Source organism: Pundamilia nyererei, unplaced genomic scaffold, assembly GCF_000239375.1.
Source record: "Pundamilia nyererei isolate P.nyererei 1_Seehausen unplaced genomic scaffold, PunNye1.0 scaffold00186, whole genome shotgun sequence".
Taxonomy (NCBI): Eukaryota; Metazoa; Chordata; class Actinopteri; order Cichliformes; family Cichlidae; genus Pundamilia; species Pundamilia nyererei.
This window is the reverse complement of record NW_005187587.1, coordinates 567,914-592,739: the sequence shown is the minus strand read 5'-3', so window position 1 is coordinate 592,739 and position 24,826 is coordinate 567,914. Positions and strand designations below refer to the sequence as shown.

At 40.6% G+C, this 24,826-nt stretch overlaps 1 protein-coding gene across 1 annotated transcript in view; it reads right to left on the bottom strand.

The window, feature by feature from the left end:
- tmem131l (transmembrane 131 like) overlaps window positions 1-24,826 on the bottom strand; it is a 33,762-nt gene that overhangs the window by 2,660 nt on the left and 6,276 nt on the right. The window contains exons 3-33 of the mRNA XM_005746973.1: window positions 23,207-23,250; window positions 16,110-16,181; window positions 12,706-12,829; window positions 12,476-12,592; window positions 11,025-11,129; window positions 9,729-9,803; window positions 8,385-8,538; window positions 7,660-7,718; window positions 7,477-7,582; window positions 7,290-7,392; window positions 6,968-7,112; window positions 6,618-6,788; window positions 6,465-6,531; window positions 6,249-6,372; window positions 6,062-6,131; window positions 5,812-5,921; window positions 5,630-5,699; window positions 5,398-5,525; window positions 4,952-5,094; window positions 4,669-4,855; window positions 4,184-4,369; window positions 3,922-4,071; window positions 3,276-3,813; window positions 3,021-3,133; window positions 2,662-2,828; window positions 2,352-2,558; window positions 2,043-2,121; window positions 1,674-1,783; window positions 1,419-1,545; window positions 916-986; window positions 631-764 (exon numbers count right to left, since the gene is read on the bottom strand). Coding sequence (XP_005747030.1) covers window positions 631-764; window positions 916-986; window positions 1,419-1,545; window positions 1,674-1,783; window positions 2,043-2,121; window positions 2,352-2,558; window positions 2,662-2,828; window positions 3,021-3,133; window positions 3,276-3,813; window positions 3,922-4,071; window positions 4,184-4,369; window positions 4,669-4,855; window positions 4,952-5,094; window positions 5,398-5,525; window positions 5,630-5,699; window positions 5,812-5,921; window positions 6,062-6,131; window positions 6,249-6,372; window positions 6,465-6,531; window positions 6,618-6,788; window positions 6,968-7,112; window positions 7,290-7,392; window positions 7,477-7,582; window positions 7,660-7,718; window positions 8,385-8,538; window positions 9,729-9,803; window positions 11,025-11,129; window positions 12,476-12,592; window positions 12,706-12,829; window positions 16,110-16,181; window positions 23,207-23,250 — 4,056 coding nt within the window. The remainder of the gene's footprint in view (window positions 1-630; window positions 765-915; window positions 987-1,418; window positions 1,546-1,673; window positions 1,784-2,042; window positions 2,122-2,351; window positions 2,559-2,661; window positions 2,829-3,020; window positions 3,134-3,275; window positions 3,814-3,921; window positions 4,072-4,183; window positions 4,370-4,668; window positions 4,856-4,951; window positions 5,095-5,397; window positions 5,526-5,629; window positions 5,700-5,811; window positions 5,922-6,061; window positions 6,132-6,248; window positions 6,373-6,464; window positions 6,532-6,617; window positions 6,789-6,967; window positions 7,113-7,289; window positions 7,393-7,476; window positions 7,583-7,659; window positions 7,719-8,384; window positions 8,539-9,728; window positions 9,804-11,024; window positions 11,130-12,475; window positions 12,593-12,705; window positions 12,830-16,109; window positions 16,182-23,206; window positions 23,251-24,826) is intronic.

Sequence of the window (24,826 nt, the reverse complement as noted above, 5' to 3'; positions counted from 1 at the left end):
AAAAAACTTCCAATCTGTTCCCCTCGACTGACTGCAGCTGAAGTCATTGATTTCAGGTAATTTTACTGTCATTTGTTTGCACCACCACGATGAATCATGAAGTAGTGTTTTGACTCTGGTTATTGAAACTAAAGAAATGTATTTAGAGAACCTGTGTGCTATAAAAACATAATTTTTTCCCCAGTGTATAGAAAATATATCACAAAAGGAATCATTAAGACAAACTGCTGTCATATATAACATAATGGGCATAAAATAATATCTCCAAGTACAATTAGTGTGAATAATTGAAACAGCCACTGGAAGTGGTACAAAAATACAATTACAGATAAAAACCACCGTTCTTTGAAGCAAAAGATGTAAAACCACGAATTCATAGTAACATTTGCACTTTGAAACAGAATATCTGCAAATGAACTGATTACTGCCTCTCAGCCTACCACAGGCATGATGGACAAGAAAAGCCCTACAGTGCTGCTCTTAAATTAAAAACAAAACTTTGTGGTGTAATTGGTGCAGCTTTCCTTTGCCGCCCTCAACCAGATGCTTTCTCCCTAAATTGGCACCGAGTCATGAAAACTTTAAGAACCCCCGCGTTAACCATCTGACTCGAGTATTATGAGGCGTCACCTTGCTGCCCACACAGGCTGCTGTGTCCCAGGTCGAGGGCGATTCCTGAGGCTGCTCGTCACTCCAGATGGTCTGATTGCTGTGCATGTTCTGGCCCTCCTGACTGTGAAAACCACTTGTAAAAGTTCCATTACCTGCAAAGTGATAACAAACAACAACTCAGACTTGAACCAGCAGGGACGTTTAGCCTTTGCATTATTTGTTGGTTACAGTATTATATAGCTGATCTTCTACAAAGCAATGGGAACACGTAACCGGTTCAAAGTGCTTATCATGAGCTCGTACCTATGTAGCCATTTTCCGGATAGTAGTTATAGGAACTGTTACAGTGGCTGCTGGCACTATTCCAACGTAACCTGCAGGAGAGGAGGAAGTTTTTAACAGAGTCAAAGAAGCTGAAACACTAATCTACAGAAAAGCAAATATGCAGTGCAGCAGCAGAGGAAAGATATTCAAGCATGTGCTTACTCAGTTAGGGATGCTGTTTACAGAGAAGGGTGAGTAACACCAAACTTTTGAGATGAATATGCAGATTATCCACAGGTGAAAAGCCGCTTTATGCTCACATTTGTAAAGTTATTTCCATTTCTATCTATCTATCTTCTATTATCGTTTTTAATCACTTTATGAATCTAAGAGTCTGTTACGGACACTAGATTTGTTTTAGACTCCACTAACTCCAGCCCTCTCTTTGGTGCCGTCATAAAGACCCACGCAGACAGTTCATTTACTGGAACTGAGTGAAGCACCACTAACCAAGTGTTTCCATAACATCTTCAAATACTCACCCGCGGAATGACGCGGTGGTTGGTGGTATGTAGCGCATTGCTTCGGTGGTGTTGTATCTGAACTCACTGGTGAGGGGGATGGGTGGAGCTGACCACGTATCTTCAGGCAGATACTGACCTGTCACATCTGTGAGGAGAGGACACGATAACGATTACGAAAACGGACGAGACGCACAACCGTTGTGGAAGACGAGTTTACTGCACATTTTGTCTTTTCAAAAAGTGTGCTTTTGCTATAAACGATTAAGCCTTTACCCGTGTTCTGGTCCGTTCCTGCAGCAACAGCAGCAGCAAAGCTTGAGGTCAAGCTGGGCCTGGTGGACTCTTGGCTTTGGCATTGGTCTTTATGGTACAGGCTGTTCATGCTGAACAGAGGAAAGGCAAACGTTACGACTTACACTGCGTCTGAATAAACCACAAGATAACCTAAATCCAGCTCTTGGCATTACAAACTGTACAAATCCTATGAAAGCACAGTACAAAACACATGAATGACCACCTCTGACAAAGTCTCTGGAATACAAATTACAGACTGATAAATTAGTATTTGTTTAAGTTGGCAAACAAAAAGATAAAAAAAAGAAAAGTTATATTGATACTAATCAGAACCAGTTCTTGTTGTACCTTTTAGTCTTATAGTTGGCATTAATGGGCTGGTAGCTGTCAACCTCTTTTGGGTACACACTGTACTGCATGGAGTCCCCTGGAAAAACAAGCAAACTGACTAATGTTAAAAAGTGGCAAACTACAGTTCTCATCTATTATAAGAAGACTTTTACTGACTAGTTTCCTACATTACACGCATTCACTCAACGGCTGAGAAAGTGTGAGGCTGGCTGCAGAGACAGCACCGCTATAAACCCAAAAAAAGCAGCACTGCAACAAAACAATTTGAGTTGGGTTTCTTTTCAAGAGAAGGTAAGCGCCCCATACTTTTTCTAGATGAGGTAGTGGAGCGGTGTGTCCGGGCACTGGCGTCCTTGTCTCCCTCCATGCTGCTGGTGCTGCTACAGCTGCCCCAGCTCCCTCTGCTGGCCCTCACGCTGCCCGATGAGCTGCCCGAGTCTGAGCCTGATTCGCAGACGCTGCCCACGCGCCACTCTGGAGTACACTTCTTCCGAGTGCGAGCAGGACACACACCTGGCAGGAACAAAGCCCAGCGAAATGAGAATCGACTTTCCTCACCAAAGTAGCTTCATTTAAGGGAAGCTCGGTAATGGCCGAGTCAGTTATTTGTGCCCACCGTTCTGTTTGAGTGGGCTCTCAGCAGTCTGCACAGGCTTCAGTGCTTCTGTCTTGAAGCTGTTGGTGGAGCGGTTCCTGCTGCGGGGTCCACTGACAAAGTCCGCAGTTTTCCAAACAGGTTCCTTCTCCCTCTCTGGTGTTACTTGCATGTTGTGCTCGGGAGCGCTACAACAGTAATTGGGAGACAAATCAAGAACAAAACCCCCCCAAAACAACACATTATATATATTTATATTACTGGGCTAACTGAGTGTCTGCTTGTTTTTACATTAAACGTCAAAGATATGTCTTAAGGTATCTTTCATCACGAGCTTTAAAAACATTAAGTGTTGCTTTGGTTAAGTACGTGTGTATTACCTGGAGACATTTTCAGTCTTCCTGCGGCTCCTCTTTCCCTTATTATTCCCTGCTGCAGTGCCAGACTCTGTGCTCTGCGCTTTCTTTTTCTGTCCTTTGCAGTCGTCTCTCAGCTAGACGGGGTAAACAAACAGGGATGACAGTTGGGGTTTTTTTTCTATAGAAATCTCTTTGATGATAAAAGTCAAAGGAGAAATGAATTTGTTATTGTATTTAAACAGAAATGCAGCAGTCTAACAAAAACTCCTCCTTTACCTCGACTTCAGAACTGTCCCTTTTCTCAGACTCCATCTTCTCTGCATAGTGCTCAGTGTTTTCTATGGGACTGCACACTAACAGGCCCGGTCTGGGTCCTGGACCCAGTGTGACATTATCTGGGAAACCAGCAGGTATTTCCATGGGAAACATAACCGCTGCTGGCATTGTATCTTCTACGACTTCTTTAAAGTCTGGGGCTGTCATCTTCTCCATCTCATTGATGAAAGCTGGCTCGTTGTTGTTGTTGCAGACGTCGGTGTCGGGAGTGAGGGGAGGGTCTGGTCTTAGGTCTTCCAGCTCTTCGTCCACTGTCACAGCACCAGCTGATGCTGTGGATGAGCTGGGTTTATATTTGGAGTAATAGAGTGAAACCTTGCATTTCTTCTGTTGTTGGGAGGGTGTGGTTGAGGAGCCCTTCTTTGAGGACTGAGGTCGAGGGGCGAGGCTGTTGGCTAAGGCTGGAGACCCGCGGCCTTTACCTTTGTCGGATGTGTGGCAGGTGTCCACGTAGGTCTTACAACTGCCTTTTGTTTTACTGCACAGACAGACATTTGACTATTTAGAGTGTTTTAACACCAAAACGTTTTCCTGCTATGTTTACGATTGGTCTACATAAATAAATGAGGAAGAAAAATCTACATACTGTACTCCATTAGGTGTGATATTACTGACTGAACCATTTTCCCGGGACAAGACAGAGTTGTGGTTGCTCCTGCTGCTCGGTGCAGAGAACTCATGCAGGATAAACTGTGCTTGATAAAAGGCCATCAGGCACACACCAAACAAGGAGAAACTGCAACAAAAACAGAGATCCGAAAAAATTTACAAGTTAATCAAAAACTAAACCCCAATCAATAAACGTTCCCCGATGCATCCGCTTCTCCTCACAAATTACTGTTACTGACCATGTGAAGATGAGGGTGACCACCCAGAAAGTTTCCTCCCAGCTGGGGCCAGGAACCACCTGGGCACAGAGGGGCAACATGTGATGGGGAAGCGTCACGTTGAGGGTAAAAGGGAAAGAAGTGCCACGTGATGTCACAAGGGTGAGGTCCCGAATGACCCAGGATGAGGTGAAGTCTGGGGTAAACCTGAAGACGCGGACAGGTAGAGGCACAGAGAGAGGAACAAACGGCAAAATGATTAAAAAAAGAGCCAAAATGATGAGATTTTTAAAAAAGGAGAGGAAGACATATTCAGGACATATTGTGCAAGAATATAAAAAAGGAGGAGAAATAGCAAAAAATAAATACATAACAAGAGAAGTAGGATATTGGGCAACTAATATATTGCGCAACCAGCAAAGTAAACCACATTATGGATTAAAATGAAACCCAAAAAGTTAAATGAGGGGAAGTCATGAAGGAAAGGGGTGTGAAATTCCACTTACGCTATGGTGAGCTCAGAGGAGCTGTTGTGATCGAGGCTGAAGGAATGACACTGCAGCACCTCGAAGCCAAATCCCTGACACTTGTAACCATTTATATTCATTGACATGACCGTCAGGGGAAGCTCGCCGGCATTCTCCACCTTGAAGCTCTTTCTGATGGCAAAAAGGGGCTTATTGCTGCGCAGACCTGTAAGTGTCAGAAATAATGCCCATTAGCCTGATTTTGATCGTACGTTAGCTTAAAATTTACATCAATATGACAGCTGATAAACTTCACTCTCACCATCACGACACTCCATTAGCGTTGACTGAGGAACATTAAAGCGTAAAGAGGCCCCAGGACCGGGCAGTTTCCCCCCGACTGTTAGCAGCTCTTTAGCCCCGTGGCCCTGCACCATCACCATGTCAAACACCGTCAGGTTGTTCCTGAAAAAAAAAAGACAGAAAATAAAGATTAAAAACACACAAACTCAGACGTCGAAACTTAAAATAGGAAATCAAGAGACACTTAAATCATGCCGCATTTAGTCTTCAGTGTTATAAACAGACAACTTACCGACTTTTTAAAAACTGGCTACAAAACACGTTCCACTACACTTTTGTACCAAACCGGGTACCACAAAAATGGCGGAAAACGGATTTGTGAAATGTCTATGGAACACAAAAAACTCAGCACATATGCACCCAGAAAACACAATCAAATCCATTAACACTATTATCAATGAATACCTGATGATAAGAATGGTGGTGGTGGGTTTGTGTTCAGAGGGAGTAAAAACCACAGCAACCTCTCTGGACTCCCAGGGCTGCAGCAGCAGACGTAAGACTCCGGTTTTTTCTTCCATATTCTTACCCACCTGTACAGATGCACACAGGAGGGAAGAAACGGAAAGGATTAGTCAAAGAAAGGAACATGAGACAGTGGCACAGCTTTATTTTGAGGAGTTTTTCCGAGGCTTACCTTGGAGGAAGAAGCCAACAGAGAGAACTCTGTTGTGCTGATGTTAACAGAGAGAGGGCTGATATTAAACCTGCCAATCCAAACAAAGAAAACACCTTCAGAAGTGGAGTAGAAGGAGGTGCTGCGGCATCAAAACTCCAAACAGCCGTGGACTAAACTGCAACAATAACTTGACAATGTACCATTTGGTTAGAAGGTCCAGAGCCTCCAGGGGAGCAGGGTACAGAGAGAGGGCCCGAATCTCTACAGAAACCACTGAAGACGAAGGGTTCTTCAGCATGAACGTCTTAACCTGGAACAAAAAAAAAAAAATTTCCTTTATAAGACAAATGCTTGTTAAGAATAAATGTTTCCTAAATTTAAAAAAAAATCTTAAAATGTACAACTAATAAAAAATAAATGCTGTATTTTCATTCAACAAACATAACCCACCTTGCTCTCATTGACAGGAGTAGCACCAAAGTCCAGAAGAGACGATGCCTCCACTGGGAGTCTCGGCCACCTGACAAGACGAACATATTTACATGAATAATTATGCTAATGCTGACCGCTGATGGAATATAAAAGCACACAGCGCAGGAGTGTGTGTTTCTGTGTGTGCGTTAAATTCAAGAATAACCTGCAAGGCAGCTTGTCTTTGTGGCTCTGCCATCGAGAGCAGAGTTCAGCTGCTAGTTTGCTGTCCACAGCCCAAGACGAGTGGGAAAAATCTGGAAGAAGAGAGTGTTGCCACTCTGAGCGACCTAATAAAACACAACAGAAAATAACTTGGATTATAACATCTTCCATCACAGGAAGAAAGAAAGAAAGAAAGAAAGAAAGAGAGAAGTTTTACCTGTTTCAGATAGTCTAAGAGGACAAGGACGTCCACACTCTCTTTCCGCCTCAAACACCACCTCTCCCTGATGGCAAACATACAACTTTTAATTTCTACACAAATGTCCGACCCAAACACACTACCTACTCACCACTGAAACTGCTATTTTACCTTGGAAGGATTAGGATAGAAGTACAGTGGAACTTGCAGTGCTGTGCCCAGGCTGGTATTCAGACTCAGGGTGGAGACCTGGTTAACAGGCAGGGCCCTGCTGAGCAGCTGGAGGGACAGGACGTGCCAGCAGCCCTGAGGAACTGTCAGTGGAGTGTTGAAGTGCATCACCTGACAGACAGGGGGCAGCAGAGATAATCTGTTAAATCTTCCACTTTGTTTAGAATCCATATGATGAATGAATAACTTGTTACAGGTCAAAATCTATGCACCATAACCTGCCGCAAATTTGATCATCGTGTGATAAAAACTGCGTCCTATCATCACATGTTGCAGTAGTGCATGCCTACCTTCATTACCCCCTGCAGCTTCTCTGAGACGCTTGCATTCAACACAATGAGAGGCACAGGGAAGGGGTTGGTGAGCCACAAGTCCACCTGGTTAGCAGCTCTTTGTTTCATCTGGAACAGGCTGAACAAATCCCCAACAGGCCATCTGAAGAAAGAAATAAAAACATTAGTATAGAAATGACGCCAGAAGGAAAATATAGATGATATACTTGTCTGTTTTTATTAGTACCTTAAAAACACTTAAATGAACTATTTCTGGGGCTACGTTGTTTCAGATCAGATATACGTTTATTGTGATGATTACAAAATTCCTCCATGTTACCTGTGTGGAACATGTAGTCCAGGGAAGCTGTAGGCTGTCCTGTTTCCCATAATTTTCAAACTGATATGACTTATACATTTCTGGTCGAGGCCAGGCAATGAGCCTGATAGAAAATACAAATACAATTTCACTCAGAAGAATCGGTATGGGCTTAGAGCAAACTATTGCAACTTAAATAAGTAGTCACCTCTGCAGGCCAGTGTAGCCACTTCAGTGAAGTTTTTTGCTTCTGGTGTCAGAAGAACCTGATTAAAGTCCAAGCTAGCCTCTACTTTTGATAGCACCTGCATGTCCTGGGGACATAAAACAACGTTTTAGAGCTGCAATAATTCTACTCGCTGACTGTTGTACAACAAGGCAGTACTCTCACCTTTATATAGAGCTTCTTCCCTCCAGAATTTAACATATAAACTCTTATTTTTGATTCCCCTGTTGGAAGAAGCAAAGAGGAATGAGAATAATGTATACAAATGTGATTCATGTGTAATACAACAGAATAAGGATGACAGCTCAAACAAAGCGACATCAGAAAACAGGTAAGTACAATAAAATACTTCAGAAAGCAGTTCTGAAAAACAATAATGGTTCAAACTAATCACGGGAACTGTACACTGATGCTGTGTACACAACTGTGGCCAAAATAATTTGAACCTTCGCCCCTGATTTGGTGCAAAAACCAGAGAAAGAAAACAAAATCAGGACTGCTGTCATATTTCCCATGCCTCTCATTAGACAGTTCTTTCGAAACTGCAAAATAATCAAAGTCTTTTAATTGTATTCCTTCTCTAGTTAAACTAATACGTTTAAAAAATGGAAGCGACTCCACAGGAAACATAGAAGCTCTGTTATGGTTAAATCTGTTAAAAAGTAAATATTATTTTGCTTTGATAGAGCTCCACCACACAAACATTCAATGATGTAATTCATGTGTAGGCTGAAATAAATAAATAAATAAATAAAATACCAGTGCATGTTTCTCTTTTCATACTGAAATACTGTTTTATGAACGACAGTCAGAGTCAGGTCGTGCAGCGTGGCACGCTTGCGGTGTGAATTGCCTTCAGGGCATGAATCAGAAAGGTCGCAGACACCCACCGAATGCATCCTGTTCAGCAGCAGGGGCCACCAGTAGGACCAAAATGTGCTCAATGACATAGGGCTTGAGCTTGTCCAGGTCAGCAGGCTGGTCACCACGCGCCGACAGATTAATCTGCAGACTGAGACGCTCCTCGCTTTGGAGGCAGGACCCCTGGGACAGAACAGGAAAAGCATACAGTCATGCACCAAACACAAGGACAAAATAAGGAGCACATGAACAATGACGAGTAATCTGAGAATTTAAAACAAAATCCAACAAGCGGGAACAGAGACTAAATACATACCCTGACTTAGATGCCCACTTTTGCCAGTCTGTTAACTGCCACCACCCTCCCTGTTACTAACACCCTCTTAAAGTTGACAGATCAGTAGTGGGATAGTGCAAATCTCACTACAAACCAGGGATCGTCTCAGTGGGTGAATCACCACTTGAGGAACTGCAGACAGATACTATGGCTTGGTGCCACTGGGGGATCAAGACCTGCAAAAGCAAAACTAATCCCGAGAAACCAAGACTGCTGGTAACTTCTGTTGGGCTCATTTGATCTGTACGCAGCCGCGACTCCGACCCAAAGCCCATTTTGTTCAAGTAGACTTGAAAAAGAACTGAGCAGCAGGTGTCGGTCCTGGATACGAGCCAAAAGTTACGGCCGGGGCACTCACGCCACAGCACACGAGGAAGATTTCAGTTTGTATTAATATGACAGCGTAGTTGTCTGTGTCTGCAGCCGTCTTCTCTCACTTCATGTGCACTTCTTCGATTATAAGGTCTCTTGAGAAAGCAATTAAAAGCCTGGCAAGAGATCTCCCTCTCCTCAGGGCTTCTGTAGAAAACAGAAGGCGCTCAGATGACGAGCCCGGCTGTCTGTTGGACGTTTAAGACTGGAAGGCCTTCTGCTCAAGAGGACTGAAGCTCAGCTCCGATTTTGCTAAGTAGGGGTGAACTAAAAATGGTGCAAGATCACACATCGTAAAAAAACCAAGTATGCGGCTAACTGCCTTTCTATTTATTTCTCCTTATTTCCACAAAGTTTGCCCTAAGCTTCTTCTCATAGCATCGTGCTTTTCTTTTGATATTTTCAAATGCTTGCAGTAACTGCAAATCAAGAATATCTAGGATTTTAAAATCAACAACAGTGCTTGAGAGAAGCTGCTGAATTTTCAGGTGTGTTTAAAACCATTCTGAGCTGGAGTAATGTGCCAAGATCTTCCCAGAACCTCTAAATTCAGAGGTCTAAAATCCAGGCCCGCGAATCCCTGTACTTGTAAAACATGATTCTCCAGAGCAGCGTGTCAGCTGAAAAGGCTCGACAACTACTGAAACAGATGGAGACAAATTACCTGTGGACTGTTCCAACTCTTCGGTAAGCTGCACTCCAGGAGTAGACCCAGTATAGTGATGTTGGAGGCATCTTCCTGCAAGAGCAACAGCAATGGTCACAGGTTAAACAGCCTTTTTCTTTTACTTGCTGTAAAAGCATTTGCATTGCAGTACTGTAACCCCAACAGGTGCACAACAGGATACAAAGTTTAGAGCAGCTTTCTTGAAGTTGTACTTTAATATATCAGAGTGCAACAATTTGGTGTATAAAGACCACACTTTTTCAAGGTAAATAAACAAACAATGACCAATCCACTTTGTTTACACTGATTTGAGAGCTGCTGATTTGGGAAAGGTGTGACAAAAGAACATCAAGTAAAAGTAAGCATACATGCATGTACCTAATTACAGATCTGAGGTGAACTTCAAGCAACAGAACAGAACAAAACTGAAAGTCCTGGCACTGAAGTGCTTAAGCAATTATGTGTAAAGTGGGAATGAGCTCAGATGGGGAAGTCACTACAAAGTTGCAAGACAGAGTGAAAAACACTATTTCAACCTCATATGCACATAACATGGAATAAGAACCTAAACGGCACTAAAAAGACTTAAACATCGGCTACATCATGAAGCATAACACCACAAAGAAAAAAAATGTTGCAAAAAAAATTGTAAAGTTGGTGCAAATGTTACAATTTGTGTGCGATAAGAAGAAAAAGAAATACACATATACATGAACACTGTGGGGGAGAGAAAGAAAGAAAAAAAATCAGCCGTTTGTGTGACTGAGTGAACACAAGTCTCTGCACTTCGCTCAGCTGACATTTTGCAACTGCCACCCCACTTCCTGTTGTGGAGGCGGACACGCCTTTCAGATGCCTCTTACACACAGACAAAGACAGACACACACTTTCACTGCCTCAGCTTGTTTCAAAAACTATACAGAAGTTGTTCATTGGTTTTCGGTTTTGCGTCGCTGTGAAGCGTGTACGAATGAATGCTTCTGTGTGGCTAATTTGATTTGAAAGCAAGTGTCTGTTACATTGGAAGCAAACATTAACATTTTTAATTAAAAATTTTAAAAAAGAAGCTTTTTTTTTCTATCAAGTTTTGTGCTGACGCCAAACACATTCATAATTTAATAAGACCTAGCTCATGCCAGTGTGCATAACAAAGCTCCTGTTTGTATCTTTGCAGCCAATTTTGTTTATCAGCGTTGGCAGGAAAGTGGAGAATCAGCTGTTTCCAATGATGAGCTCTTATTCAATACTCTGTGTGTCCTCCACAGAAAAACACAGAGACATTCAAGAAAGTACCTGAGTTTGGGTCAGCTTAATGCTCTGGATGTGAGGGAATATTAGCACACTATCCTTTCTTTGGACAGATTTTAACGATCCCTGGTCTTCTCCCACACCAAATACCTGAAAAACAAGCAGTTAACATTTATACTAAGAAACATCGTCAGCAAGTACACAAACAAGTGTCATCAACACATACGAGTGTTTGGGATGATTTATTCCAGTCTGAATGCACATGGAAGAACTCAAAAACAATAAAAGGCAAACTGGTTGAATATAGCTCCACTATACGTTTAAACTATGAAGGAAATTATGCAAAACTATCAAGTGCAAACATTACTGTATTAAAGACAGTGGCCTGTTATTGGCTCATGTTTACTTCGTTGTTGTGGCACTGTACCGATTGCAAACTTTAATTTCACATAGAAGTTTCTATGGTATCTTTTTTAAAATCACAGGTGTGATGGCTTGATCCTGATTATATCCTGAAATAAAGTCAAACTCTGATATTGCTGCTGTGATAATAATAGCAGCCTGTGAACACCCTTACTCCCAAAGCCACTCCTTAATAATAATCGAACCAGGAAACTGAGTTTTGTTGGTAATAAATAAATGCCAGAGGAGTTGCCAAGATGGCTGTTGAGTGTCGAGACTTGCCTATGACAACCGTCATTACACAGACTTGAGACTTTTGGATTTCTGTGGGCAGTCTCTGCATGCTTTGGTTTCAGTGTAGAGCCCAATTATGTCTGACATCCAACTTACAACTTAACTGCTCCTGCTTCAAATACAGCAAGCATTGCAAGTGACACAATTTTCAGTTAAGCCGAGCCTTGAAAGGCAAACATCTCTGACAAAGCTAACCAAAGGCTACAGTATTTAAGCAAGCTGAGGTTAGATAAACCCTAAAGTGGTCTCACAACCAGACTTTATTTTTCTTCTCCCTGTAGCGATCTACTTTAACTTGAGCTTGCAGAGTTGCAGTAAAATGCAAAAACTTTTTCAGTGAAATAATTAAAGCCTCAAATACACAAACAAAAAAAAACAACTTATGAAACAGCGTGCTTTCTACCTCGAGGTAACAGCAGAGCCCTGAATAAATAAACGCTTTCTCCTACCAGCATTATTTCTCTTTATTTCTTTAGTCTCAGCCATGCTTTGCAAACAATTTTTGAATTAAACATCATTTGCATGCTCAACTTTCTAATGGCACAAAGATCAGCGTTTTGACTTGCATGTGAGCGTGTGCACGTGGGACGAAGCAAGCATGAAACCAGCAGTCTGGTCAGCTTCTATTTTGGATAACACTTTCTTAGAGAATAACAAAAGCTGACATGACCGAGACTGTTTGTAAGCTCATACAAGGACACATACTGCGATAAAACAATAGCATGCAAACAGTAAGCAAATGCTTATCCCCTTATCTGGAGACTCGAAGTGAGGGTAAAAAAAACACGTCTGCAACTCACCTGGTATGACAGCAGCCCATGGGCCGATGTGTTTATAAATAATGTGTTTTCTATATTGCCCTCCTCAGACGGGAGGAAAATTAGTTTAAAAGATGCCTTCCCCCTAGGAGGGATCACCTGGGTACAGAGAAAACACAAAGCAATAAGTTATTTGAACAAGATACACATTTTACTTCAATTGCAATTATTTCTAAGCATCACTAGTTGTTAAGAATCTTCTATGGACTTACTCTTCTGTGAAAGGAAGGTATGTAAAAATGCCTGCTGGATGTAAACATTGACAGCAGTGTGACAGGAACTTCCTGACTGGGGTTGTGTATATATATGGTTTCAGCTCTTGGCAGCCCCAGCGGCCTGTAAAGACACACACGAGAACGTTAGGATTCCCCAGTGAGTTACAGGAGTGCCATGGCTAGCTGAATAAATGGAGGTACACATCATTATAGTTCACTACATACACATCTATAAGAATATTCAAACATGCCTGCATACCTTAGATCCCCCTGCTGCTCCCTGAGAAAGTGGGGTGTGCATGAACGTTTATTTAAAAATGCATAGTTTTGAAAGCGTATCCTGGGAGATTCTTTACATGCTGTTTAATTATGTAAACCACATTTCTCTATCCCAAATAATAACAGGTTTAAAGCTATAATATGAAGCTGAGCAAGACCAGTGGAGCTGAGCAAAGATGGTCACACTCAAGCCTTTGCACTTATATGAAAGTTAATCCTTTGTCCACTGTTAAGTCTATGTTTACAAATTCTTCCATAATAATTTAGATAAGCCTCATAGTTCTGATCCTCTGCAGTAGATCAGTAGCATTTTGCATTCTGTCAATACAGGGAAGCTGTAAGAGGAAACTCAAACGATTTGCATGGAAAAGATGAGTAACATGTATGAGCTCTTTTATTGTATCCAAACAAGCTGCCACTGTGAGAATTAAAACCACATACATACACAAATAAGCAAATCAGGAAGGCTATGAAAAGCTGGCTGTTATATCAAACAAACTCTCCCAGTCTGGCCACTTTTAATCTATTACAGTCACATGACGCTTCCTAGGGTTTTGTGTTAGGTGAATACCTCCTACCCTGCCCTTCGCACAAGCACTTGAGGGGCCTTCAGAGTTACACACATCTGTATAACACCTTCTGTCATGAAGGATGTTAATGTTATTTTACCTGTGTATAACTGAAGTGGGACAACTTAAAAGCTGACAGTCTCACAGGTAAAGAGAGCTAGGTCCCAATACTAGGCAGATCAATACTCACATGACTTTTTTTTTCTCATTTAAAAAAGAAAAAAGGGGGGTGGGGCTTTTGAGAACATGTTTCACATAATGTTCAGCCTGTTGGGCCAGCAAGCATTTGTTTAACACACATTACAATGTGATAATATGATAAGGACAAAAAGTTTCACAGTGCATCTCTTTCCTTCATTAACTTCACTTGACAGCGGTTTTATTCTTTGATATGTGGTAGCAGAAATCATTGAGCAAACAGCACTTGACCCCACTCTGCTCCAAGTACTACTGTTTTTGTTTTTCCTCCACAGTCTTTCCATTTGATCAGAGCAGTGCAGCTGTGCATGTACAGATCAAGTTAAGAGCAGCTTAAACAGTTTGTAATATAACCCATTTGCACTGACAACATATAGTGACGTACAGTCATTCTCAGCAGAGAACAAAGTCACGCTCCCGTTTTGTGAACTGTAATCTGAGCCTTTCTATTAAATGTTTGGTAGCCGGACCAGCTGCATGTGCGGGTAAGTGCATTTGAACCCATCCCTTTAAAGCTGTTTGCAAAGTGCAGTCTCAGTGTAGTAGGATTTACTGACATTTTGCCACTCGTTTCATCTTGTGTGTCTCTTCTGCTCAACATCGCAGGTAGAACAAAGTATACAACGACTTCTTCCTTCTCTGCGGGGGAAGCTCAGGAACACAGGAGTCTTATTTTTACTGATTTAAAATTAGAAGTGCAAGTTATGCACTGACATAAAGTGAATTACTACACAAGACTTATTTTAAATTGAGTAAAAGAGTAAGATGCGAGTCTGTTACTCAGCTCATACTTGTCTACACATCTGAATGGCAAATTGAATAAGTGGGGTATTTAAGTCGCTTTAGCCTCTGTACAGCTGCTGCTGCCACCTCTGCAAGCTCGTTTGAACTCCACCTCCAACCCAGCTCCTCCTTTCCATGCTGGGTTTGAAATAATCCACGTCATGTCTGCTGCTCTCTTCTGTATATGCATGAGTATGAATGCTCCTGTCTCACAACAAATGAATGCAGAGAGAAAAGCTATTTTACTCGCCTGTAGTTGTCTTGAGTGAAATGCACACAAACAGAGGCACCTCAGCTCTGAACAATTATGAAAAGGTTTCATTTAGAGATCTATATAAAGAACTACACAATATGGCATTACAGTATATAATTTGAGACAATTTTAAAAACGGGCTGGGGAAGAAGAAAAAAAAGACACTTTGCAGCAGAAAATCATGAAACTCTTCATATTACCAGACTCTTCATTTGAGACAAGCCTCAACTGAAGCATCTTTTGCTTCCTGTTTGTCAGTCAGAGCGACTTTACTTTCATTTTAGGCAAATGAACTGCATGTACAGCAGAATTTAAATCAAGCGAGACTGTGGTCAAATTCAATCGTTTCTACTTTTTCTTCCAACAATCAGCCTGATCAAACATGTATGGATTACATGTAATGCCAAATTTTCACCAAGAGGCACAAAAATACTCTTGATATTGGCAAACATGATCTTCTTAACCGCATCAAAATGCCATGCTCTAATAATATTGTTTGGAATGCCAAACTAGGCGCTCCAGCATGCTTAAGATAAAACACAGTGCTTGGTGCGGTTTGCATCACTTGCAGTTCCCCTGCTCAAATGTACTTTGTTGTTCTTATGAACAAGTTCATTTTTGTTCTCTTTGGCCACATATATCAACCGATTTGAGTCGGTGTTACTGTTAGAACCACAACGTTATCCCACAACTCATGTATAAAAAGGAAACCACAAAATGGTGAGTGGATGGGGAGTCTTATAGTACTATTTTAAAATTAATTGTAACTCCCAGAAGCAATTTCATTCTAGTGTCCAAATATGTACCTAATACTGGGATATCTTTTGCCTTCTGCATTCCAAATCTATGATATAAAATATGAACTAATAAAAGCTGCTTGTGACTGTTTACCTTTAAGCAGAAGCAATGGGGACTGCCGTGCAACCACAGTATTGTGCCTAATAGACCGTGTGTTTTGGGAGTATCAAGGCAAACAAGTTCTTCAACCCTCTGCAGTGTGTCTGGATGCTGGAAAACCAAACTGACTGCTATACTTGGCTATTCTAACAATGAAGGGCCCTCAGTTTATGAAATGCTCCCTTCTATAGTATTCATCACAGTGACAGATGACACCACTGGCTTGCTTTAGCTCTACATTAAAATAACTCAGTTGGGTTTTCCACATCATTCATTTGAGATGGCAAAATCGAATCACATTTTTCCCCCCTTGTCTTATGCTGCTGACTATATAGTTAAAGCTGTCATCCTCTTCAGTACAATATTAACAACAGCAATGCTTGGATAGAAATATTAAAGCAGAAAGTGAGAGCAGCACTTACTGGGTCCCAAACTCTAACACTGGAGGCTGAAAATGCAAAGCCTTCCCATTCTCCTGCATATACGGGGAGGAGCTGTTGATCAAAAGAAAAACAAGCAAAAACAAACTGTTACCATTTGTGCATTTTGACTGAACACAGAAAAGTTGCAAAGCTCATAAACAATTGTTTAGGATCTTCAAAAACTGTAGATCAAAGAAACAAAGACTGTATTTTAAATGAATAACTGAGTGTTTGTCAGATTTAGTGACAAGTGAAAGATATGATGAGTAAGCAATCAATACTTCTAAAAATACGTCTGCAGATGCAGAAGTCATTGTTGCTTCTGTAAAGTGCAAATACAGATATACTTTTTGTAAACAAAGACATTTATTGCACTCGTCCTCATGGACATTATTCATTTTATTTTTATTTATACCCCATAATATAAATATCTTTGACTATTTTCTTATTGACAGTACGGAGCTTGAGTACCACCAAATTATTACATCTGAGTTTTGGGAAACAAGCATTTTTTTTGTTGTCATTTGGTCACAAACTGTTTTTTCCAAAACCTGGGCTCATGCTGAACTCTGAACGTTATCATATCTGAAGACAAAGTTCATCGCTGACAGCAGAACAACAAAGTATTTATACACATAAAAACCACGACTCTAAAGCTCTGCTACAAGGACCAAAGTTAAACACCAAAAAAGTAAGGAAGGGAGAGTGACACTGCTATTTTACAGCCATCTTATCAGTAAAGCCAACGCCCTCAAAATAATGGCAACAGTGCCTGTGAGCAATGAATTTTATGTCCACAAGATACATCGCACATCCCGCTGTATGCTGAAAAACAAAACAGCGTAGTTCAGATCATATACATCTTTAATTTACCTCAGTTTACTATACTTCTGTAGCTCTATCCTGAGCTAGGCAACATGTTTTCATTCTGTTGTGCATTGTTTGCTCTCCAGACTAAATGACTGGGTCATTTCGTCAAAAGAAAAAAGCATCCAGCTTATATTAGTAAATATATGGAAGCTAAATCTTTTATAGCCCCAAATAATGACTGTAACACCAACAAAATACACTGCCAAGTAGGGCTGAACGATTATGGAAAATAATCTAATTGCGATTTTTTGCCCCAATATTGCAATTGCGATGCGATATGCGATTATTTTTTAAGGTCTTTGTCTTCTGTATTATTAAACAAAGACAAGCAATACATCATATAGTATGGCCAATACTATATTACATTAATTTTAAACTGTTCTTTCCTGGAAGACAGACCTCTGTTATGATGACATGAGGTGATGCATGAATTGATGACTGACATTTTTATTTAACTTCTTCAATCACAACAGTATATTTGAACATACACAATAGTTTATTTTTAGCTTACAAACATCTGAGCCTAAAGTGCTGACAAGGAACCCTGGTGTAAACATTAAAATGAAAGTCAGTACAATGTGCAGATTGCAGAAATATACATAAAAAAAATCAGTGGCTTTACCACACTCAGTTTTTCGACATCTGTGAACTACTAGACAGTCATTCAATTAAAAAATAATATTAAATAAATAAAACTAATAAATAAAAAATGCACACATCTTACTGATCTCTGCAGTCAGTAACATTACACATAAAGTGCAAACATAATAGCAATTGTATAAACACACACACAAACACGCCTTTAAAATTTAAAGGCGTGAAATTGGACGGTCTAGTTCTGATTAGCGTCACCGCTGTCTCGGTGGAGTTTAATAAACTCGGCCGTCTGCTTCTTGCTATCTAAAATATAACCAGACACTGGTGTAAATTCTCGACTGTCTCATACTTCTGTTTAATAAGTTTTCTGTTTGACGTTTAGTCAGCTGTGTGAAAACCAAGGAGGAACCCACCCGGGGGATTAATAAAGTTTTATTTTATCTAATCTAATAACTTTAATCTCAGCCAAACCGATTTACTCACGAACAAACAAAACACTGAAAAAAGCCCAACAATAACGTTTTTAGGTTGTCTAAGTGACTTATATATTACGTTTAACCCGAGCAGCGAAACTCCGCGGTGATCTGAAAATGATGTGCCGGGAGTTGTGCCGTTCTTGGCCGCATCAGTAATCCTCGAGCTCTCGGCTAGCTGTCGAGCTAGCCGGAGGGTAGCAGACGCCTCTGAAAACGTCGAAGCACTTTTGCAAATATGGGATATCTTGATAAACCGAGCAGATATTTGATGTTTACACAACTACTTTCTCGCCTGAAAATATGTTAAAAGTTTATTTTGTGACCCAGAAAGATTAGTATGAGTAATTTTAAAACTTAGTAGCGGCCGCCATTGCTGGAAACTGGAGTTTGGCTGGGCCGCGCTATGAATTCTGGGATATGGTAGTAATTTGGACAGCCTTCGGCGCGTCGCTGTGACGTAATCGGTCTACAAATGCGGCCTCAGGAGGATGCAGCCCATGAATTTGGACATGTCCAGAGTATAATCGCAGCCTTTGCGGTTAGAAAATTGCACTTGATCATGTCGCGATATTATCGCAAATGCGATATATCGTTCAGCCCTACTGCCAAGTGTACGTACAGTAAACAATGCAGGAGAGTAATACTGAAAATGGTCAATTCATACAGCAACTACTGTCCTTCAGCGATACTTCCTTATACGCACACACACCAACTGGGCAAGCTAGATTTTGTTAGAGATACACAAGGGGTGGCATCTTCTGCTGGCCATTGTAGCTAGAGAGAATATCTCACAAACTGCTAGTTATGTTAGCACCAGTTCCTCATATCAGTCACCGATGGCCATCTACCACAACTGCTTATAGTATTATGGGGTCTGCTATCACAGCACGCAAGCATGGGTGCAGGAGAGGAAGTGACTGAGCTGCTGGTGTGGCCACATTCTAAGTCTCACGACACAGCTAGAGGTGGAAGACGCTCACTTCTATATAAGGGCAACATATGTGCTAATACACAACAGACCAAATGAAAACCACTTTGTAAGCAGCGCAGAGCTGTGTTGTGTATCTGATGTCAGAAAATGGGCCGTCACTAAAAACACCACAAGGATAACAAAGAATTTTTAAGGCACGCGTTTATTTTCTCTTTAAAAGTAACAAGTACTTTGACTGAGTCTGGATCTGCTCTTTTTCTGATGTCAAGCCTCTTCTCACAGATCTGACTCAGTGTTAGCGTAATTTTTGTTTGTCCTTGACTGCTCTTTTTAAAGGTGAACAGATTAATAACTCTTAAAGCTATTTTTTTAAAGAAAAAAATGATGATGAAGTAACAGGTCTACTGGGACACCAAGATATCCACAAGGCATTTCTCTCTCCCGGAAATCATGGGATTTGGGATTTTGGGGGTTACTAATTTTGGGGTTACTAATTTTGGACTTGGGGAATACGTTTTAACATAAGCAAAGTTCAGAACAATTGGCGCACAGTCAAAGCAAGAGGACCCTGTGCAAAAATGATCACACACTGAAGATGGCCACGGTTTACAGGAAGGTCTGTACCTTTGGTTTTGGTGTTTGGTGAACAGTGTTTACTGCTGAGTGGAAAAATTACAAACTTAACATGCTATGTTGTTGAAAAAAGCCATGATTGATTTTACACTCAGGTCCACTACACTTTTATACACAGGTAGCTGAAGAGAAACAGGTGAAATAACAAATCTGCTCTTAAGGAACTGTTTATCTTGTCTACTCTACCCTCTGGCCAATCAGTAGGTGCAAAGAGAAGGATATGTAAACAACAACAGTTTATTTCAGACTAAACAACGCCCAGTATTCATAACGGGTGTTGGAGTTTGCAAAAGGTCACAAATATAAATATAAAAGGCAAAGTATTAAACAAGTAAACGGGAGGGAAAATAAAATTATTGGTTCTGCTGGTCCAGTCCTCTTAAAAACCACATTCAGACCCCATAAAATTAGCTCTTTATGATTATCAACATATCAGCAGAGCACAGTAATTGTGATAACTGCAGAATTCAGATGCTACACCTTCTCTTGAAGGTGGTGTAGCAATACAGTGACACTTCTGAAAACGTTTCACAGAGAAACACGTGCAAATGGATGTCAAGTAAATACTGAGTTAAAGAAAGAATGAAGGCACAAATATAATAAAAAAAACAAACAAACACAGATGAACTGGCTGTGGCTTGTTCAGAGGAACAGTGCCTATTGCATTACATAATAAGGGCTTCCCTCTCACGTTCAGTATAGCTATAATTGTTTATTAATTTCTAGCCCGTTAAACAGCATCATTTCAGTCTTAGAGTGGAAAAACTGTGTGTGGGTGATTGTATGAGGGGTCAAATGTGAAAGGGAAATGAGGTTGTGTGCTTGTACAGAGGAGTCCCGTGCCATGGCTAGCATTGTTGTTTCAAGCTCAACAGTTTCACCACATAGCTATTCATATAATTAAAAGCACACTTCTCTACTGACTCGGAATACAAGACCACCTGCAGAACAATGTTAACTTCTGCAAAAATTCTGAACAAATGTTAAAACGCAAAGTGAAACACACTCCTCTCTCTGTAGTGGTGAGTAGTGTCAGGCTTCGTTCAGATCTTCAAAGGTTAGCTGGGGGCTTTTACCTTGTCATGTGCATTAGGAACTTGGAATTTGCTGTAAATTCAAAAGCAGCTGCCCATGAAGAAAAACCCAGCCTCTTAACAAGCACACCACAGAGCTGTAGTCTCAGGGTTCTGTCCACTGCCACAGTACAAAAATAACAAGTTATGTTTGGTGCTATTTGAGCTCTTGGATATAACTCAAAGTCAGTGTTATCAGTGACCTGAGCCACGCTCCAGGGAAAGGGTTAGGACTAGACAAGGGTTTAGATCAACTTTATTCACAGACGTGTGAACTGACAATGACGTTAAATCCACATGCCACAGTATTAACAGTATACCTCGATAAAGCATTATCATAAATGATCCTGGTGGAGAATAAAGTAAAAAGGCCTAAAAAGAGAAGGATGTAGGACTAAGATATTTTGACGCACAAGAGCACAGACAGAGATATCATTAACCTCTGCATATGCTGCCTGCTTTGCTCTTTAGGCTGGGAGAGGGTGACGGCAGGCCTGGCAAGTGCCTGATAACCCAGGCACGAGAGGCCTCACGGCTCAGGAGGTCTTGAGGTCAACCAGAACTGCAAAGCCTCTTTTGCTTCTCACCTCTCAAGATTTAAAAATAGTCATATTCCCACACTGTTCACCAACTGCTGTCTACATGCAAATCACATTAACCTCGAGATGCTTGTCAATGTAAAACAGCTACAGATTTAGTCTTTCACGTTTATGAAAGCTGGCATTGGCTAAAAGCTATTTATTTTAACAAAAGGTTTTAGTGATAATGTTTTTTAATAATCAACACTGACTGCATGATATAAAAATACATTTATTTTGATATTACTAAATTAATTAAGTTGCCTGCTAAACTCCATATGTGGTCTATTCAGACACTTTCTATTGCAAATATTAAATGAATTTACTAAACTACTGCATGCTGATGCTGACGAGTGCACTGAAATGTCTCTGTGGTAAGGTAGCATCAAAATCAACCCAATATTAAAATGGTACAAAGAATTGAGAATTTCTTCAACCTGACAACCAATTACAAACGATTTGATCAAGTACCTTGCATATTCCACAAACATTTCTCCTGGTTTTCCTTTTTGGATCTTTCAAATAAATATGATGATTCCCATTTAGAAGCAATCTGTCATTCCGAAACAGGAAGACTATGTTTATATGACCAAAGTAGCACTAGTATCTTTTAAATTTGTGTTCTATTGATATCCAATCATATGCAGCATGCATGTATCTTTTCTTTCTTTGCAAACCCTTCCTTCAATCCATTTTTTCCTCCTTACTCCCAAACTCATATCAGGGACCTTGCTTTAGGTTCCAAGAAAACGAAAAATGCTTCTAGTTGTGCCAGTAAAATAATCACTTTGAGTAAAGACAGGAAGAAAACACCTTTCTGGGAACATTGGACTGCCATGTATCTGACTCTCTTTGCATGAGTGCAAACCAAAGAATGTGCAGGACAGAGGCCAGATATGCTGTCATAAACGCATTAGCTCCACAAAGCAGCCTTAGAAGGTTTCTTTTTTTTGAGAGAAAAACAGAAATTACTTTCTCATTTGATTCATTCAAACTAAACTGCTACAATGAGCTCACCATCCACAGTGAGTTTGACTAGACCGTCTGCTCCCAGCAAACAAAACCCATTCAGAGACCGTGACAGAGAAAACATGTACGCCTTTTTCAAAGCACGCAGATAATTCAAGAAATCAGGGATCATGAGACTGGGTTAGGAACACACTGATAAGCAGAACAAATAATGGAACAGTTATCAAAAAAATCTTATCTTTAAGGCAGGAAACACTGCCTTAAAGATAATCAGTACAGACTCAGAGATTGTATTGAACCAGCATAGGCACTAGAGATTTTACTGACATTTATTCTGCTCAACAATTATTTTGGAAAGATAACCAAGAAGGCTAAGGCAAGAACATATTTACAAGTGCAATTGAACATGCCTCAAGATTGCTCCGTTTCTGAGCAGCCATCAACACCACTAGCCTGATAGTGAGCAACACTATGAGCTGTTGAGATTCTGAAGAAAACGTCTATTTTTCCAACCAGTTTTAAGCAGGAACAGAAACAGATGGGAAAGACAGAGCTCCCCTCCTTTTTCTTTCAAGGAGTTCTAAAATTAGGCAGGAATTTGGTTCTGTGCCTCTGTAACGCACGCCCCCAAACTCTCTCCATCACACCCCCTCACTCACCAAAATAAACAACACAGCCTGCATGCAGGCAAAGACTTTAAGCTAGTTACACTGAAACCACACTGCATCATTTGTCTGTGTGAAGAGAAAAAACACGTCACCCAGCAGCTACAGTTTAATGCTGCATATTACACAAATCCCTTGACGCAACATCTTTAAATATAGAGCGTACAGTAGAATTTAAATTTGCACTCTGCTAAAGAAACCCTTATGTATGACAAGATCTCTATGTAGGTTTGTTATTTGTTGGTCATCATGCGTCTTGTTGGCAAGTCTCTACCTAGGTATTCAGTTTTAGCTGATAAGCTTACCTGCCCTCGAGTGGAAGACCCTCTTTTCTTCGCTCCTTCTCCACCTGAAATTTGATGAAAAAAAACAAAAAATGAACCAATTTGCATCAAATTTGATTTTACTGTGAACCTGGAACAGTCAGTGGAAACTTAAAATGGCATTAGAGCTTGTGCATCCTGGCTCTAACCTCATGTCTGCCAGTGTTGGTGGACTGTCATGCAGTTCTTAGAACAGGGCAATAAGAATCTGCTTTATGGATGACTACATCTTCTCTCTACTAAAAAGGACCCCCCTCAATCTACACACAATACTTCATCCACAGTGACAATGCAAAAATGATGTCCTTGCACAGAAATATCCCATTTAAGTAGGTATTCACACTTGAGCTTATGTGTATCCTAAGATCGCCCTGAAGATGTGCTTCAACTTGTTAAGACCTCATGTGCCCCTAATTCAATTCACTGAATAATCTGGGAAGGACACTGTTTGCCTATAAGGTCTCAAAGCTGATAAAGTAAGTCATAGTGAAAACTAAGCCATGACCCAGCCTTGAAATATTTACGCAGACCTGTGAAACAGGACTGTTTCCAAAGACTAATTTGAGGAATGATACAATGTCAGCACCATTATAAGTTTCCAGATCATGCCTCCATCATTCTCACAGGGAAGATATTTGTAAGCAGAGTCTTCATAGACTTGAGCACACAACCAAACTGATTAATTGGAATTGAGAATGATGAACTTCAGTTTGACAATGAAGATCATCTAGACTTCCTTTGTAATGCTGGGAGGACCTTATAGAAAGACAAACAATGGTGCAGCACTCACCAATCAGATGGTAAAAGAAACTATACATAACTAAGTCACAAAACAACCCACAGGGGGGCTCGTCTCAAGACACCTGAATAAATCAGATCATGAAAAGCAAAATCCTCAGGTAGCCATGGCTAAATAGTCTGAATAGTAAACCTTTTCCACCTAATGTTAGGTAGTTAATTTGTGGGTTTGACCATCAATTGAACTGTTTAATTGGCACTGAACACTACACCGTCTGAGAAAGTATGATTATACATAAGTAACATAGTAACATAAGTACCAGTCTTTGCTAATTCTGTTTTGTTCAGTTTACCGCAGGGCTCGCAAAATCGCTAGTCAACAGGGTGATATTCACAGGTGGGCAGACGTGAGCAGGTGAGGTACTGGAGCCTCGAAGAGGTTTGCCCACAGGAAGCGAAGATAAGAGTTACTGAGATAATCCTTGACTAATCAAAGAAAAATTGGCAGATAAGTCGACGACTAAACTGATCTTTAGTTGCAGCCCTAATATACACATAAAAATGATTTTGGTGTATTCCAATTTCTGTGAACTTATACTGTCAGCATTAACAATAATCTTTTAAAGGTTTTCTTTTTTTCTTTTCTTTTTTTTTTAACTTAAACTGATCCATGTTCATGATAAAACACTGACTGTTTATATAACTTTCAAAATCTGCACACATTTTCAGGATTATCAAATCAAATCAAATCACTTGTATTGTCACATCACATGTGCAGGTACATTGGTACAGCACATGCGAGTGAAATTCTTGTGTGCGAGCTTCACAAGCAACAGAGTTGTGCAAAATACAATAACATAAACA